The sequence below is a fragment of the Typha latifolia genome, chromosome 4, assembly GCF_019914945.1.
Source record: "Typha latifolia isolate L0001 chromosome 4, TyphaL0001v2, whole genome shotgun sequence".
NCBI classification, from domain to species: Eukaryota; Viridiplantae; Streptophyta; class Magnoliopsida; order Poales; family Typhaceae; genus Typha; species Typha latifolia.
The window spans coordinates 13,650,755-13,669,245 of NC_133089.1; the positions used below are offsets into that span (position 1 = coordinate 13,650,755).

Genomic DNA, 18,491 nt, shown 5'->3' on the forward strand with positions numbered 1-18,491 from the left:
AATTATTTGCATGACCCCATGGCCCATGCATCCTCCTTTCCCCCCACCTTTTAGATGCTTCCATACTTTTGATTGGTTAATCGCCAGGAATAAATTCCCTTGTTTGTGTTGCTTGCTCCCCCACTTGAGATTTTTATTAACCCATTCACTAATCACTCGCTTCTTTCATAAGCCTTATTATTTCAATAGAGTTTAACTTCATGAAGAAATACTGTCATATGGAGGGGTTTTATGCGTAACATAGCGCAGTATGCACATCATGCATGCATTATTACATAGTAGTGCATGTAGTATCCCTGGAGTAATTAAGAGTTGGGTACATAGACATGAGGGGCAAGCCTAGGTTTTGGGTTGACAACAAGAGGGACAGCCCTTTGGAGGGTAAGCCCATAGGCCTCCTCCATGCTTAGCTGATGTGGGCCTTGGCCCATGGGCAAGGCCCAATCAAAAGCCTGCACAAGCGTCGCGGTCATCAGTTGGACCATGCGAATGCCCAGGCTCATCCCAGCGCAGACCCTCCGGCCAGCGCCAAAGGGTATGAGCTCAAAGTCATTTCCCCGAACGTCGATGCCGTCGTTCTTGCCACCCGACAAGAATCGTTCCGGTAGGAATTGGAGTGGGTCGGCCCATGATTTTGCGTTGCGAGCTATGGCCCATATGTTAACGAGGAGGATGGCGCCCTTAGGGATATGGTAGCCGTCGATCTCACATTGGTCGGCGGCGATGCGGGGAAGAGAGAGAGGGGTGGAGGGGTGGAGCCTGAAGGTTTCCTTGACGATTGCATGTAAGAAAGGAAGGTGTGGGAGGTCTGCTTCTGAGACAAGACGGGCCCGACCCACCACAGAGTCCAACTCTTCTTGGGCCTTCATAAGAATTTTCGGGTGGCGGATCAGCTCGGATAAGGCCCATTCCGCCGTGCTTGATGACGTGTCAGTTCCAGCAACGAACATATCCTGATGAGATTAATTATAATCGTTGGATCAGTCGATTTAAATATTTCCAGCAACGAACGCATCCTATTTTTTAACTCAAGATATTTTTTTGCACATATTTACTGAAATATATGACTCAGATTTATAAATAGTAAAAATATAGGATATAAATTATAATTTCGTTAAAAAGCAAGGTGTTATATGAAAAAATATTGTACGTTAGTATATTATAGGTAATTAAAATTACCACGAGGATGGCCTTCATCTCGTCGTCGGTAAGCTGACCGCCCTCCATGCCGTCTTCGTCGTCCTTGAGCCGCAGGAGGACCGAGAGGAAGTCCTTATCCTGTTCCTCCGTCCGCGCTCCTCCGACGTGGTCCTCGACGACTCGGTCGATGAAGAGGTCGAGCCGGCGCGCGAGCCGCTTCATCCTCTTGACCACCCCACCCACGTCGGCCCACCCCAGCCACGGGACGAAGTCGCCGACCACAAACTCCCCGGCCAGCTTCGTCAGCTCCACCGCCATGTCCTTGAACTCCCGAACCTCTTCCTCCTCCGCCGCCGTCGACGCCGTGAACAGCCGCCGCCCCAGCATCACGCGCGACAGCGTGTTCGCCGTGCACGCACTCAGCAACGGGCCCAGCTGTCAATAAAAAAATTTTAAAAAGAAAAGAGAAGGAAAACATCTTCTCCTCTCTTTTTGGAGGTTTTCTTTGTATAGATAAATAAGAGAAATAAGAGTCAACGTCGATCACCTCGACCATCCCCTCCAGCTTAGACGTCCCCAGTATCCCCGCCGCCATGCGCGCCACCTCCCCCTCCCGGACGAGGCGGAAGGCCTCGAGAGCCTTGACAGAGAAGAGGTGGAGGTTGGACACCTTCCGCAGGGCTCGCCACCGCGGGCCGTACTGGGCCCACGCGATGTCGTGGGCATTGTACGCCATGTGGCGCGCGCCGGAATTCATGGGCCGGCTACTGAAGTTGGCATCGTGGGTTTTCAGGAACGCCGCGGCCACGGAGGCGGAGGAGGCGACGACGACGTCGGCCCTGCTGAGGCGGAGGTGGAGGAGGGGGCCATAGGACTCCGACATGGCGCAGAGGGATTGGTGGGGCTTGGGGCCCAGGTGGGGAAGGTTGCCCAAGATGGGCCAGCCAGGTGGACCCGGTGGGAGCGCAAGCTGCACCTTATTCTTATTCTTATTCTTGGGGAAGAAGAATAAGTAGAGGAGGAGGGTGGATAAGAGCAAGGATAGTGGGAGGAGGAGATAGAGAGGAGCCATGGATGCAACTTTTGATCTTTAGTGTCGGTTGGCCTTCGATCTTGTGAGATACTTGGGTTTATTTATATGCTTGCAGGATAGGAGGAGCTCACCTTATCGTTAGTTTGGGCTTTGAAGTTTGACTGGTAGATAAATAATACTCTTGATCTTGATGCCACTCTTCCCATTGTTAACATGTGGATAAGTTTTGTATGTAAACAACTAAACTTCCAACCAAATATTGTATATCATTTTTCTTAACTTCTTCTTTATAATACAATATAATGTGTGTGTGTGTGTGTGTATATATATATATATATTGGTAAAATTCTTAATCGAGCCCTTGTCGTAGACTGCATCTGTGCATCATAAACAGAAAAACACAGTAAGATTAAGACCATCACTTTTGTTTCATGTGCTCACTACTAGTGTTTAATTCGTGAAAGCAAAGAAGATTGTACATATATGTATATGCTCTCCTAGCCTATTAAGATGTTTCTTAGCAACCATTCTTCCTAACTACCAATCTTGAATCTCCAGGGAATGGTAACGAGATCTTTTGCTATCTTTCTTTACCATCTGAAACGATCAAAGGTCCCAGTAAGCGTGACTCCTGCGTAAGTAGGGTTGCAGAAGAAAAGGTATTTTTAATCTCATCTACATTTTTAAAGAAGTTGTTTTCATATTTGAAATCATGACCTTCTCAACGGCATTTAAGATTCAACCAAGTAATTCATATCGTAAATTTATCAATTAAATAAATTATTGCATTGCTACGACGTAGCCCATCCTTTTATTCCTTATAAATATTCCTGATGAATAGAATGTCTTATGTGGTTGAGAAAAAGAAAAACTCAATATGAAAAGATGGTGTGTTTAATATAAAAAAGAATTGCGATACATAAAGAGATGATAATTATTAATGAAATCAAATATCTAATAAAAAATCTGCTGCTAAGACATCCTATTTAATTATCTGGCTCATTTATAAGACATTGATACAAAAGACTCAAAGCATTTACTTTTGCATGCACATGTAGCAATCAAAGGAGTAATTATTAATATCTCTACATTGACGTAGAATCAATATTTTGTATATATATATATACATGCATGCAAGTAGAACTCTTCTCATTTTTTTAAACGTCCTTTCTACCACAGAGGGAGCCTGTGGCTACGGCGATCTCTTCAAGCAAGGCTACAGCCTCTCGAGTCTCGATGGCCCACCTGAGCACCGCCCTATTCAATAACGGCGGCACCTGCGGCGTGCTTCGGGTTTCGGTGCGTCCACCCGCATTGGCGCCTCCCCAGCGCCACCATCACCGTCACCATCAGTTCGACCTCGCCATGCTGATGTTCGTTAAGATCGTCAAGGACTACCGCGCCCGTATTGTGCCGATCGAGTATAGAAGGGTCCACCGCGTCAAGTTTGAGGTGAAAGGGGAACCTAATTCTGGCTAGTTCTGGTGTATAACGTGGGCGAGAAGGAGACGTGACTGCAGTGGTGGCCGGTGAGGGGGTCGGGGACAAGTGGAGGAACTGGTCCGACAACTGCCATAGTGGGACGGAGGTGGAGAAGCTCGGAGGTGGGACGGCTTGTAGCTCCAGGCGATGTGGCTCCGACCAATTGACTTTTTGGACCAACCTTTGAGGGGAAGCAGATCAAGGGTTGATGACTTCAATAGCAGTTCTAGGGTTAGGGCAGTTAGCTCCTTAGTTGATTATATTTGGCTGCTGTCCTTGGTTTGAGGTAATACAGGATGAAGAAGAGAGGATATACGCACTACTTTTCTTTTTTGTTGCATGAGCAAAACTTATGAAGTGTAATAAGTGCTGTATTTTATTTTATTTTTTAATATTAGAGTGTATTTTTTGTATAGACAATGCATATAAAATATATATGTGATATGTTACTCTTTTTTTTTCATCTCAATATGCAAATTATTAAAAATTAGAACGTAATGATACGTGATATTTTTTTTAGGGATAATCTTTTGAGAATCTATTAAGGCAAATGATTCAATAAGAATTATTGATTTCTCTCTCCTAATCGAACGGTTGAGATTAAATAATACTAGATAAAATTAATCCGAAGTACCGATCATATTTTTAAATTATAAGAGTAAATTAGACATATTTTATTTCTCTCTTAGCTATCTATTTCTTTATAAAAAATAAAAATAATAATAAATTGGTAGAAGTTGATATTCCTATTATTAAGAAAACTGTTACAAGGATAAGTAATAAAAAAATACTTAAATTTTAATTTTTTTATGGATTAATCTAGTCACATATGTAAAATATCTTATATACCTTTTAACTTATCATGAGATAAAAATTATTTTTAATAACTAATTGGTTAGTATCGAATCATTACTCTAGAACTAAATCAGTTGAAAAATCTCGAAATACCATTTTGATAATTTGAGAGCCTATTTTTACTGATTAAAAAACTAAAAAAAAATTACTGCGAATCGCCAGAAGGATCATTCATTATGGCAATAAAAAGTACAAATATAATACATAAACAATGGTGATTATTAGTAAGAGTAAAAATATAGTTCATAGGAATTTAATAAATGTTATCCAAATTAAATAATCAGTTACATATCTGCCATAACATTCTACTTCATCAATCATGTTTATAAGAACGGACACTAAAAAGACTCAAAACATGTTAAATCAAGTCTTAAGACTGTCGGGTAATTTTGATCATTAGAAAACTCAATCCCATTTGTATCTTGATTCGTTGAAACATTTGAACAAAAAATTTATACGGATTAATCCAACTTGTCATTCTTTCAATCTTGTCAAAAGGACGGAGCATGATTTAAACTCATTTCCCAAGTGCAGACACCGTGTAATGACATGACCATGAATACTGTCCGCATTCAGAGCAAAATATATTTCAACTCGTGGACATAGTCTTGTATACGGTGATATAAATATCAGTATAAATATCTCTCGTGAACCATCTGTGGCACCAAAGCTTCTTTAATTCAACATAAATCTTATTGTCCACGATAAAACCATGAAATGATTCCTTTCTACTCGTACAGAGATAAATAGAAACTCTTATAGAAATAAAAATGATGGGATAAACCGCGTAAAGTAATTTGTTCTGAGCTACAATCCGAGAAATGTCTTCTTTAGGGCTGAATTATAAGTAGAGGCTGCAAAAGGTCAAATATGCGAGCATTAGACAAAAGATAAAAAGAAAATGATTATATATATATATATAGAGAGAGAGAGAGAGAGAGAGAGAGAGAGAGAGAGAGATGTACCGTGTCAACACTAACTGGTTTTCCATCTTCGGCAACTATCTCCACAACTGTGCCTGACTGATCAGCCTGCATCAAAGAGAGAATGAAATATCAGCCTAACCTAGCACAAGCATTTCAATGAATTCCTCCTGCTCTTCATATATTTGAATTTGAAAGTTGAAACACCTTTCGCTCCTTTTTGAGTTCAAAGTGAATAACTTTTGAGCAAATTGTTCCAGAGTCATGTATTTGATACTGGTTAGTAGAACAGTTGAATGATGATCTAGGTTCTCGATTTAGTTTTCCATCCTTTTCTAATATTATACACAGCTTTATAAGAAAGAAAAACAAAAGAAAAAGAATGATTTCATCCATATTTCAAGTTCATTGAACAATTACAATTTTGAGATGATTTCCTGGATATATGAAAGTTTTCTCAGCTGAAGGGCCAGACATAAAATAGGAAGTAGTCATCTCTGTTGAAGAAAGATAATGCACTCATGACTAATAACTATGGGGACCGACTATAAGATTATAGAAACCAAAATGAAATGCAGTTAGATGGAGATTACCTCGATCTCATTCATCAATTTCATGGCCTCAATAATGCAGACAACCTGTCCCTTTTGCACCTTATCTCCTACCTGAATAGCACACAAGGGTTAGATGGGTATAGCTTGCCACTCAATATATGCAACAAAAAACTATACACCAAAAATATCCCTTGAGGAAAAGAAAGAGAAAAGTAAAAGAGAAGAATATGAGCGGACGCATTTTTATGGTTGATGAATTACTTACACATGAACAGATGCATCACGGGTACATATATACACAATTAGGGGCAAAGTTGTACATTATGCAGGAGAGGTTTTCAAAAAGAAGCAAAAAACACTTTCTGTTCATGCATGCAAACAAAGACACAGGAATAGAGCTATAGCACACATTGAATATTTGCAACATGCAAAGGGAAAGACATACATCGGCAGCATATGAGTAGGAAGGCTACCTTCACAAATGCAGGCTCCCCAGGTGCTGGGCTTCGGTAAAATGTCCCAGCCATGGGACATTTGAGAGGAGGAAGTGAAGACTTGCTTCCTCCTTTTGCAGGAGGAGGAAGGGCTAGTGCTGGTGCAGGAGCTGCTGCAGCAGGACTTGAAGGTGCAGGAGGAGCAGATTGAGGCATGGGAGTGGGTGACTGAAACATGACCTGTGGATGTTGCATCATCATGGGATGAACAGGAGGAACAGGCTGTGGCAGAGCCTCTTTCTTTCTTATGATAAGTTCGCAGTCATTATACTTTAGTTGCAACTCGGTTACATCCTTTGAATCCACAAGCCTGCTCAGAGGAAAACAAAAAGGAAAAAGAAAAGAAACAAGAGATGTTTAACAAATGGATCAAATGATTTATTATAAGATTATATATAAAAAAAACAAAGAATATGTTCTCTATAAGAGCCGATCAGACCCTAGTAGGCTTCCTCTCTCTAGTCCTGAATGAACAGCTAGCTAAATGTTCTGCCAATAGTGGAGTCAAGACTAATTTCTCAGGAGCTAATAGACATTGCCATACTGAATAGCATTTTCTCAGTGAGCAAGTCAACCCATTTTTAGAAAATGATCTACCATAACATGCAGATCCCTCTGATCATCAACTTGCAATGCGCTTAAACTTAGATTTCCAATTGGATGTCTTCTATATCAACAGCAAGGACCTTCTCACATTTCTTCATTTTCCTATTGAGGATTACAGAGAAAAGATCCCTGATTTTTTTTCCCATGCTCTTCTTGATGATTACAAGCAAGAGGGGTATTCTTACATAACAAGTTGTGAAGCTTCAGCCAAAAATGCAGATATGGCAGACTCTGGTACAGGAGCTTGACTGGAAGATGCATCTGCTATGTCAGAATCTTTTTTCTTGGATAATGTTAAAGTATCTTCCTTGGCTGATGCTGTCGGCAAAGAGTTTGAAGAACCCTCGATAGAAACCTTACAAGAAGATGTAGTTATAGGAAGTAAAAGAATGTTTATCTTACTTACTAGGATGAAGAATCAAACTGAAGCAAGTACATACCTCTTGAACCTGGGCCTTAAGAACAGGGAATTGTCTCTCATCACGGCCCTGCAAAGTGGAATTCTTTAGCATCAAAGGGGAAGAGAAATGAAGGAGATGTCAGATGTGCACATCATACCATGTTTTCTCATTTTCCAAAGTTCTTTTTCTAGTATATGTTTTTACTGACAGACAAAAAAAAATATCATTAGATTCATTGTCAACCATTAAGAATATAACTATAGATTTGTTAAGTATAAATGTCCCTAAAAGTAATCTTTTTTACAGCAATTATTCGTTAAGTGGCCAACACTATCCATGTTAGTCCCTTCTAGCATTTGATGCAGATTGTACATAAAAATTAACCAAAGCTGAGCCATCAATCATATCTTACTGGTAATTGTTGAAACATGCAGGTATAGTTTGATCGATGATTAAGAGGATTTACATGGTGGTAACTAGAAACTGTTTCCCACCACACAAATGAGGAAAACACACTTTTTTTTCATGTTGCATGGCCTTACTCTCTCCCTCTCTCCCTCCTCTGTACCTCCCATTCTTAATTCATCTTCTCTTTCTTTTGTTACTTTCTTATTCACTCTGTTGTCAATTGACCTTTTTGTCGCAGATTGTATAAGATGTAAAATTTAACACAGATATAAATTAATTCAACTGATTTAGCTAGTATAACTGGAGCAACAATTGATTTGAGAAGATGGAAAAGTATGGTTGCAGTATATATGGCAGAGCATTGACTATGGTGGGGTTGACAGCATGTAAATAAATAGTATCAGCAGCAAAAAGATATTCAGGGCTAGGCATTTCTTAGGAGTATGGGGAGGCGTTGAGAAGATGGAAATATGTTAAAACTTAAAACTAGACTTAGTCCTATGAGCTTAAGCTTTTGGGATGAAGTAGGATGCAATATGTATACCAACACTTCCTTTAATGAAAGACACTTCTTCAATTTCAAAGCAACAAACGAAATTCTAATAGACAAAGAAGAATATTTTCTACAGGGAACACAAAGCAAGAAGAAAAAATAAGCAATTTTTTATTGTTGTCATAAAAGGGGATCACTTATTGTGAACCCAAAGTCTTCATGGATTAAAGCCCTAAATAAACTCATAAGTGATGGGGGTAAGGTTGTGTGCATCTTGCACTCCACGAACCGGCATTTTTGGTAGGAGTCTTGTGCATTGGATAGATTGGACATCCACCTCGAGGGTGGAAGGTTTTACATCTACACTTACTCCAAAATGTGAAGATAAGATGTACACCCTTAGTTTGCCATTATTGTGGGGACTAAACATATATTGATCCATTGTCATCTTCAACTTTTACATGTTACTTACACTAAAAGTAGTAAATCTTCCGACTAAAAACATAAATAATCCAAAATTTGAAAGTTGATTTTTAGCAAATGCAGGATTAGAATGTCGGTTCTGCAGCGTCATGTACCCAATTAACATTTAAATTACGTTTCTACACTCACGGAACTGTGTCCGACAACAAATGAGTTGTCCTTCTTTCTACTCAAACCAGCTCATGCGCAAAAACTACCCCTAAGTCAAACTATATTGGAATTTACTCAGATTTAAACAGAAATGTCCGGGAAACTTCCATCTTTCACCCACTAAACAAAGAAATCCGCAATTAAGACCCTTCAACTTGTTCAAAATCCAATCTTAGTCCAATTTCCTCCGCTCCTATTACAAAGCAATCAAGATCGAAAGAGCAAACTCACATGCGACAGCGAGAAGCTTCCAGATCCAGCAATCCAGGAAGATCCGACCTTGGAGACCGGCACGATTGAGCTCGGCTGCTGCTGCAACGCGTCTCGCCGGGACGAGCGGCCCCGGGCGGCAAAAGAGCACTTGGGGCAAGGGATTGTGATTGAAGCCATGGACGAGCGGAGCTCTCAGATCGAGGAAGAGAGAGAAAGAGAGAGAGAGCTTTAGAGATGAGAAGGATGAAGGGAAGTTAAAAGGAGGAGGAGGAGGAGAGGAGGGCGGAGGGAACGAAGCGAGATGAGATGGACTGAATGGAGAGACGTGATGCGATCTCAGCCGTCCGTGTCAGTGAGATCGATGAGATCGAGAGATCAGGTAGTGGAGCCCACTCTAATTGGCATTGTGGTTTCCGCCCTTCTGGGCTTCGATGGAGGCACGTGCCATCCTGATGCAAATGGGTCCAACAAAGCAAGTAATTTCTACAGCATTCGAGTTTAAAAGAAAAAAAACAAAACAAAATGAACAAAATGTTTGTTTCTCATATTATTAGGCTTTTGCATTAAGTCAACTCTTAGAATAGTTATTTTTAAAATAATATTTTTATTTTAAGAATAATTATTCTTATATTTTTTTTTGTATTAAAACGGGTGTAATAAATATATTTAATGTAATATAAAATAAAAAAAATGAGAAATATATATATATATATATATACATTTAAATTATTTTTATTTAATATAAATTAGATTGATGGGATAGATATAAACGTAAATTAATAACTAGACTAGTGTGTAGTGATAAATAGTGATTGTATTTTAGAATAAGATTATTATAATATTTAGCTATAATTCTAAAATAAAAATTATATTTTATAATAAAAAAAGTTATTCGCGAATGGAGGTAGTGTTATATATATTGCCTAAGTTCATAGTCAGAAAAAAGTATATCTTATCAATGCAAAAAGTGTGACCCACAATACCTATGAAGGCGTAAAAGGTGTGAAGCTTCTTAAATAAACGTGAGCGGTGAGGGGGCTTTTAAGAAGTAGCATATGTTTTTTCATTACCATTCATCTTACCTGGGAAACTTTTGTTTATAAGCGAACCCATCGTGGTAGAAGATAGAAATAAAAGTAGAAAAAGAAAAACTCAATGCCACAAAGAGAAAGCATCAATATACTCTTATCACAATTTTTCCCCTGCCATCCTCCAGCTGATGCCAGCGAAGAACTCTGAAACGAAGGCAAATTCAACAATTGACACAGCTTACATAATAGGAAACGAGGAATTCTGCATCCAAGCAACCTCTTTACTTTCCTTAAGGCATTAACACCGAATGCTCTTATCACAAATATGAAACATGTCCAGATGTAACTTTTAATCGATGGCATTATAAGTAGCGAAGTCAGTGGATGCTTATTATTGACAGAAATCAGAAATTTTACATGCAAAAAATAGTGGGAGAAGAGAGAACTAATTCCAGCCAGTGGGGCGCTTGATGCGCATGACTGCAACAATAATTAACAGGCAAGTGCATGACATCCGGTTTCATTTTTCTTCTTTGTGCTAATAGATAGCAAATACAAAAAAGATGTAAAAGGTTGATCTAATAGCGGAGGAGGTAGGTACGGCGCCTGAACCAGTTGTAGTCTGGAAGACCCTGAATCGGTCCCACAGCAGCAATTGCGACATCCTACAAAGTAATAACAGTAAACAAGATACACGACAAATTTTCAGTGCACGAATTAATAAATAGACCAAGAGAAGTTTTATGAATTGGGAAAAGCAGTTAATTCAATCTTAATGTCAATTTCCTCACCAAGAGACTATCTGCATAGCACAGTGCTAGCTTAGCAGTATATTCGGGTTACTGTTACCAGACAAGAGCTGGTACCAGCATTCCCATGGATGGCTAAGAGTTCTATCCAGAAGTTTAGTTCCATAATTTGAGGTAATAGACAGACTTAGACAGAGGAAATACTGGCGAACTTCAAAGTGAAAAAAAAAAAAAAAATCCATGTGATTCTTTTTTCCACATTGTTAGCATTTTAAATAGATGAAATTTGTGATGCAGATATAAGCACACAGTTGTGTCGGTGGGGTAATAGATGTGCAATTTTCACCTGGTCAAATATGAAACGGTTGGCAACACGCTTGACAGTGCTTGCATCGACTGCATCAATCCTTGCAAAAAGTTCAGCAACAGGTATTCTTCGGCCATAGGTAAGTAACTGCAAGGACAAAATGATGAAGATGAATTTCTAGGAGGAAATATAGATGGAGAAATCACAGGTATCAAGCTACCATAGCTGTCCATTAACACATGTCTACCTGACGTCCAATATCCTCAGCAACAGCGCTAGTACCATCAATGTGAAGTTGGAGAGAAGATTTCAGCTGAAAGACCATCAATTTACTCAATATATAAGCATGCTACTTTATAGAAACTGAAATATCAATTATCAACTCTTCAAAGCTAAAAAACTTTCACAGCTGGCAAGTCGCTAGGTGAAGCAGTTAATAATGTGCAAGGTTTTGCATTTGATTATGTAATTGGCAGAGATTGCTAAAAACATAATTTTATGTATAACATGTCTAGATTTCATATATGAGCATTAGCACAAGTCTAAAAACTTTGAAGTTCTTATAAAGAATATTAATATAGAAAACTGAATTCCAAACCAAAGATTTAATTCTATGGCATTGGTTTGCAATGAGAAATTATATGTGAAGTTTTGTACTGGTGTTAGAAAGTGGTTCTAACCAGTCTCAATTGATTTTTCCAGAATGAATGATGTTAGAAAGGACTTTACCCTAACTTCACGGGTTTTCTGCATAAAATATCTTACATCTGTGGTTGCCTGTCTTAAGCTTTATTATTATGCATAATACTTTAGCATCTGGTAGTCCTGTGCAATTTTTTAGCATCTGGTGGTCTCATTTCCTAGGGTTGTTAATTTTTCATAATGCAAGTATGCAACATAGACAGTATTTTAAGATATGTATAACTGGTGTAATAGCATGCGCAAATATATAGTATGCATTACTAAAGATATATGACCCATGCAAAACAAATATTATGAACTAAACAACATTTAGCAATGCAAACATTACCTGCTTGATTGTGCTCATGGAAGATTTGATATACATAGATGTATTATATCATTTGATATATATAATGTATTTTGCAATATGATAAGAGATTGTGGTTGAACAAAAAATCAAATAGACCAAAGTTCAAAAAAAAACAATAAAAAATGGATCTAACTCATCAAAATGCAAAGTATCTGCCAAGAAAAGACAGTCTACTCTTCTCATTTAATTGCTCAAAGAACTAAAGCAGACAAAAAAATCTCTTTCCTAATGAGCATAAGCATTTCCTTATAGAAAAAAAAAGAGTAAAACAATGAGTAATGGAAAACTACCTGATTCCGAGCACGAGTAACATCATCTTCTGTGACACGGTACGACAACTTGCTTATCTCGTACATAATAGCATAAGCCAAATCATCCAAGCAATCCGGCTGTTTACAAAAGTAATGGCGTGGTGATATCATAGGACATTCAAGTATAAAGAATCTGCACTCATTAAAAATTCAAAGAACCTAAAAAATGACTCCCCTATAAAAGCACAAATAGGCAGACAAGATATGAAAATAGACAAAAATATGAACACTTGAGAAAAGAATGAAAAGTGTTAATGGAAACATGCAAATCTATCGAAGAGTAGCAAGATGGTGCTTGCAAAACTTCAAGGCCTCATTTACTTTAAGATTAAAGAAAATCTATAATACTTAGTTTAGATCCTTACTCCTAAAATTGTACATCTACTTTAGAGTATGATATCCTAATATTTACTTGTGACTTAGAATAATAGTGTAATAATTATATTTGATATGTCATAAAATATTTTTAAAAAAGGTACAAATAAGAAGTAAAAATTCAAGTGTCCTTGATTTGACATATAATGATATAAATTTAAATTAAAGTGTTCTCATTTTTTATAGGTATGCAATGGGATAGGTGGATAGTAGGAGAGAGGAGATAGATGGAAAAATGTGAGTGAAAAAATTTGGGCCTAAAAATTGAGCGAGAAGTTTTGGTTTGTGATAGATAAGTGGGTGGTATGAGATAGAAGAGACACTTTTTTAAATATTTTAAATCAAATCAAGGTTTAAATTGTAATTTGTCTTATGTGTAAAATAATATGAATCGTATTTCTAAATCCAAATCAACAATAATTTGATCTTTCTTTTCTAATCTCAAGTATTGTTCCCTAATTTATAATAGGAAAAAAAAGATAATCCTGAAGCAAAAGGAGGCCAAATGAACTCTAAACTTGAGTTCACCCAAGCAAACAACATTCAAAGACTAAAGCATGCATAGTGTTGTTGGTGGAGTCTGCAAATTTTTACTGGGGAAGAGTGATGGAACACATAAGAATGTAACTAAAACTATTTCAATAAAGATAAATTTACATACAGACCGACAAATAGACTGAAAGAGCAATCATACATGGTCAATCTACCCAAGCAAATCCATATACAAGAGAAAAAAACAGAATTTATTTAGGAGAATATATAGAAGCAGGTATTAGACTTGTTCCATTTTTGGGCCTAGAAAGAATACTACATATCAATTTCATTAGAAATATCAAAACATGGACAGGTATGCACTCATCCCGTGGATGGGAATACGGGAGTGTGTATTGGAGACTGGAAACTTGACGATATACAGAGTCTAAGCAACTGCACAATTAGGCACTAACACCACATGTACTCATGGCTCGGCCAAGGGAAAGGACAAAATAATGGAAACTCTAGTAGAATTGACATCTGAATATATTCGATAAATTATAACATCAAGCACCTCAATAGACCTAGCAATTTCAAAGTAGCAAATATAGGCAATTGCATTGAGACTCCAACTTGTGGAAAAATGATGATTCAAGGATAGTTATATCAGGTCTAATCACAACTTATTATAAACTGAATATGATATTACCAATTTCATACAAGAGGATTAGCAGTAATAATGTCAATACAGATCCGATACTTGATATTACTATATAGGGAATTTTCATAGGAATGTATAAAGCAAGCAATGCTCTATGGATCAGAATATTATAGGCTTGAAAAAATATTCAGTTATTCACTGAGTTTCTTTGAGATGGTAAATTTGAGACTGAAGATCAATAAAAAGTAGAAAAGATAAATAAGAAACGCTAGTCAGAAAAAAATTATGGGTGCCATCATTGAGAAGTTTCATAGGAATGTGATAAAGCAATCGATGCTCTATGGATCAGAATATTATAGGCTTGAAAAAATATTCACTGAGTTTCTTTGAGATGGTAAATTTGAGACTGAAGATCAATAAACAGTAGAAAAGATAAATAAGAAATGCTTTTGTCAGAAAAAAAATTATGGCCATCATAGAGAAGTTACAAGAGAATTGACCAAGATGTTCTGTACATGTCGAATATAGACAGAAAGTGCATCATTATGAAGAGTGATTTGGCTGAAACTTCTTGATTGGTAGGAAATTATACCCAGTTTTAGTAATCAAGATATATATATATATATAAGAATATAGCTGTTTAATTATATAAGCAGCAACTTGAACCTGCATAACACAAACATGTAAATGCCATGTCCTATAAGGAGATAACCAAGATAAAGGAGGCAAAAACAGGTAGCAGCAAACAAATGTCCCTTTCAATCAGTGTGTTACTATCAACATGATTTAGTGATTTACATAAAGTGAAGCACAGGAAGACATTCTTTCAAGTATAAATAATGGCTAACCTTGGCAACAGCGTAAACACCAAAGAGGCCAGTATCCTTATAGTTGGTATTGAATGCCATCATGCTCTCAGCTATATCATTAATTGCGATCCTTTGTACAAGCTCTGAACTATATATAGAAGAATGTGGGGGGCATAAGATAAGTGAATAAAGGTTGCAGATCAAAATTAAAGAGTCCAAAGATAATGACACTACAGGACAAAAGAAGCATTGAAGACCTACCCCATGTGCTTTCCTCCACCGGCACCTTTGTTCCAAGAACCTAGCATAGATTGCATGACCATCAGAGCAATGGAATCGGGATCTGTCCAGGAGGCTCCACTAAAAGCAACCGCAAATTGTGCAAGTGGGATATCATCATCTATAATGCGAACCTGTCATTGAAATTATGGAGGACATAATTTCTTGAAAAGAGATGGTTTAAGATGGAGAAGCATCTATTAGCATTGAGATGGATAACCCTTACCTCAGAACCAGTAAAGGTAGCCGGTTCTTTTGCAACCAACTGGGATGCTGTAGTAGAATCACTAGATAGCTTCGTAAACAACTTCTTGACCTGCTCGACTATATCCTCATGCTTAACAGCACCAGCAGCAGAAATAACCTAAAATCAAAATGCAAAGTTAAAAGACATTCAACTACGCAAGCAATAATATGTGATTGATTGATAATTAACTGAACGAATGAAAATTTGTAATAGATTCTAGCCTACTAATTTTCCACACCATTCTGGGAGCTGTATAATGAGTTGAAATATAGTTCTTAAGATGCTCTTTTGTAATTGTTCTGATATTCTGTGCAGGCCCCAGGATAGTCCTGCCCAATGGAGTATATTGGAAAGCAGTTGCATGCAAATGATCAAAGATAACTTCTTCAGTTTGTCCCTCAACCTGCATAACAGAAAACAGAATAATTGTCAGTCTGTTGCCTCACTGGTAGACTCAGGAACTATGACAGACTCATGAGTCAACACTAATGAATGACCATCCTATGCCTAGATAGGAAGCAATATAAAGCATGCATATCATTTTAATAGGACTTGTTATTGGTGCAATAATCAAATTATTAAAGAATAGTTCACCATAATATAATAACCAGAACTTAAAAAAAGAAGTCAATGAAGAGGGAACATGTATGCAATGTTGGTCTAAACAGGGAAAAAATAATAATAATGCAGAAAGGTTTATCATCTAGGAGAATAGATGTCATACAAGATAATCTCGATTCATGGAGGAATGGATATAAAAAGAGTGAAAGCAGCACACTCACGACTTCTATAACTAGACACCCAAGTAAAGAAACTCTTCTGTAATGAGAAAAAGAACATCATCCTCAAAAAAGGTTCATATGAGCTATATGGTATAAGCAGTATCACTGTACAGTATACATACATGCTCAGCCAAGAACATCATCCTCAAAAACAACAAAAGTGGATGAATATCCAAGCTGCCCTTAATGTTCACTAGCCTCCATCACAAAATCCAACCAAGAATATCTAACGTTTATCCAGGTCGTTTTATCACAGACAGAGATTCCCATTTATAATCAGTCCACTTCAAATATGGTCAGCAAGATAAAAGTGACAGCTTTCTTGCACGACTGAAAAATAACAACTAAAAATACTAGGCAAAAAATAATTACCTCCTCCATCTCTCGGAGGATAACATCGCGCTCTCGATTGATCCGTCCCTCATCAAAGCTCGAGTTCTGCAGTATATCCGCCAAGATCTCAAGCGCCTTTCCTACATCCTTCTCCATCACCTTGGCATAGTACGTGGTCTGCTCCCGAGATGTGTAAGCATTGAGATGCCCGCCCATATTCTCGATCTCCTCCTCGAGCTGCCGCACCGTCCGGTTCGCCGTCCCCTTAAAGATCATATGCTCGAGGAAGTGCGCAGTGCCGTTAGTCTCCTCGGTCTCGAACCGGCTGCCAGCATCGATCCAGACGCCAACGGTGGCCGTGGCGGAGGCGAGGGAGGATTCTGTGGCGATGCGGAGGCCGGTGGGGAGAGTGGTGACGCGGGTCTCCGGCGAGGAGAGGATAGAGGAGTGATCGGCGAGGGCTGGGATGGGCGACGCGTGGCGGACGAACCGGGGGTCGGGGTCATCGAGCCGCTTGATCTTGGACTTAACGGCTTCGACTAGGCGGTCGTAGATCATGGTTGGGGGAGTCTCAGGGAGATCGCTGGATATCGCGGTGGCGACGGCCGCTGATGTGGAGGCCGATCGGGAGAGGAGGATATGAGAGGTTAGGGTACGGGATCGGCGAGCCAGAGGCAAGAGTCTGTGGATCGCCATTTTGGGGCGTAGCCTTTGGGAGAGGAGGAAGGAGATCTAGGGTTTAGGTTTTGGAGGGTTTGGATCGGGGTGGGGAAGAAGAGGGAGAGAAGAGATTGGAGCCGCCGAGAGAAGCGACTGGGATGAGGAGACGAGCATTTTGGGGATCGATTTGGGAAGTTTAGTGGGGAGAAGATCGCCTGCAGAACCAGTTGCAGAAAGTTCTTACGGTTAGATAACTTGGCAGATACTGATTGGATGTCAAATCAGCTAAAATTCTTATTTCAATGTTTTTAGTAGTAAATTAAATTAAGGGTTAATAAGACGAATTATACCCGGTTTCAGTAGTAAATTAAATTCGTATTTCAATGTTTTTAGTGCTAAATTAAATTAAGGGTTAATAACATCTACAACCCCCGAACTATACTCAGATTTTTACGATTACCTCCTAAATTTTTTAAGTTATAATATCTCTTCTAAACTTTTGAAAAGTTTTAGTGTGTATTTCCGTTAATGTACTATCAGAAAATTTGAACGAGTCAACTTACATGACAGTCATATCAGAGTACATCAACTGTGAAATAACCTAAATGTCCTGTTAGAGAGAAAGTAACTTATATTTTTTTATTCCAACAATAATAGATGAATATGCCCTCATATTCGTTCTTCCCTCCTCCTCTACCTTCATCTTTATTCTCCTCTCCTCATTCTCTCCATCCTTTTTTCATCTTTATTCTTCCCTCTTTTTTATTCTCTCCCTTCCTAACGATGCTACCCCCTTGCCCTTGTTGGTCGACGAGGGCACCGGTAGGTCTCCACCGTCACAAAATTGTTGAGGAGGGTGCGAGATGAGGGCTGCACTATGTGGGACGGGGAGGTTGTCGTTGCCCTCCTACTCATGCATCACCACCGTTGCCCTGCTGCCTACAAAGGCAGAACAAAGATTGAAGCTAGAGAGAAGAGGGTGAGAGAAATTATATAATTTGATATAATTTATTTTTAAACGTTAGCTAATCTAGTAGTTCTCTTCAATCTTCTTAACTTATATAATTTACTATTTTAATTTCATTTTATTTTAATTTTAATAATATTATGATGTATTAATTGAGGATATAATAGTTACTAGGCGTATTCTGTCACTGATGTTTGTCTGTGAAAAAGTTTAAGGGGTC

At 38.4% G+C, this 18,491-nt stretch overlaps 4 protein-coding genes across 4 annotated transcripts; 1 reads left to right on the forward strand and 3 right to left on the reverse strand.

The window, feature by feature from the left end:
- Positions 1–163: 163 nt before the first annotated feature.
- On the reverse strand, positions 164–2,379 carry LOC140785815 (flavonoid 3'-monooxygenase-like). The gene is made up of 3 exons (XM_073133844.1): positions 1,688–2,379; positions 1,180–1,575; positions 164–953 (listed from the first exon to the last, which is right to left on the reverse strand). Exons 1-3 carry the CDS (start codon positions 2,210–2,212, stop codon positions 306–308), a joined length of 1,569 nt encoding a protein of 522 aa, XP_072989945.1. The 5' UTR covers positions 2,213–2,379; the 3' UTR covers positions 164–305.
- A 1,030-nt stretch (positions 2,380–3,409) lies between these two features.
- LOC140785996 (expansin-A24-like) lies at positions 3,410–3,652 on the forward strand. Its single transcript, XM_073134157.1, has one exon. The coding sequence runs from the start codon at positions 3,410–3,412 to the stop codon at positions 3,650–3,652; it is 243 nt and encodes an 80-aa protein (XP_072990258.1).
- A 1,517-nt stretch (positions 3,653–5,169) lies between these two features.
- LOC140787288 (biotin carboxyl carrier protein of acetyl-CoA carboxylase 1, chloroplastic-like) lies at positions 5,170–9,704 on the reverse strand. Its single transcript, XM_073136138.1, has 7 exons — positions 9,254–9,704; positions 7,528–7,575; positions 7,273–7,442; positions 6,461–6,791; positions 6,027–6,098; positions 5,476–5,541; positions 5,170–5,364 (listed from the first exon to the last, which is right to left on the reverse strand). The coding sequence occupies exons 1-7, from the start codon at positions 9,410–9,412 to the stop codon at positions 5,341–5,343; spliced, it is 870 nt and encodes a 289-aa protein (XP_072992239.1). The 5' UTR covers positions 9,413–9,704; the 3' UTR covers positions 5,170–5,340.
- Positions 9,705–10,628: 924 nt separating this feature from the next.
- On the reverse strand, positions 10,629–17,526 carry LOC140786160 (probable mitochondrial-processing peptidase subunit beta, mitochondrial). The gene is made up of 9 exons (XM_073134395.1): positions 16,684–17,526; positions 15,768–15,932; positions 15,509–15,646; positions 15,265–15,416; positions 15,043–15,151; positions 12,664–12,762; positions 11,570–11,635; positions 11,362–11,469; positions 10,629–10,931 (listed from the first exon to the last, which is right to left on the reverse strand). The coding sequence occupies exons 1-9, from the start codon at positions 17,338–17,340 to the stop codon at positions 10,845–10,847; spliced, it is 1,581 nt and encodes a 526-aa protein (XP_072990496.1). The 5' UTR covers positions 17,341–17,526; the 3' UTR covers positions 10,629–10,844.
- Positions 17,527–18,491: the final 965 nt, after the last annotated feature.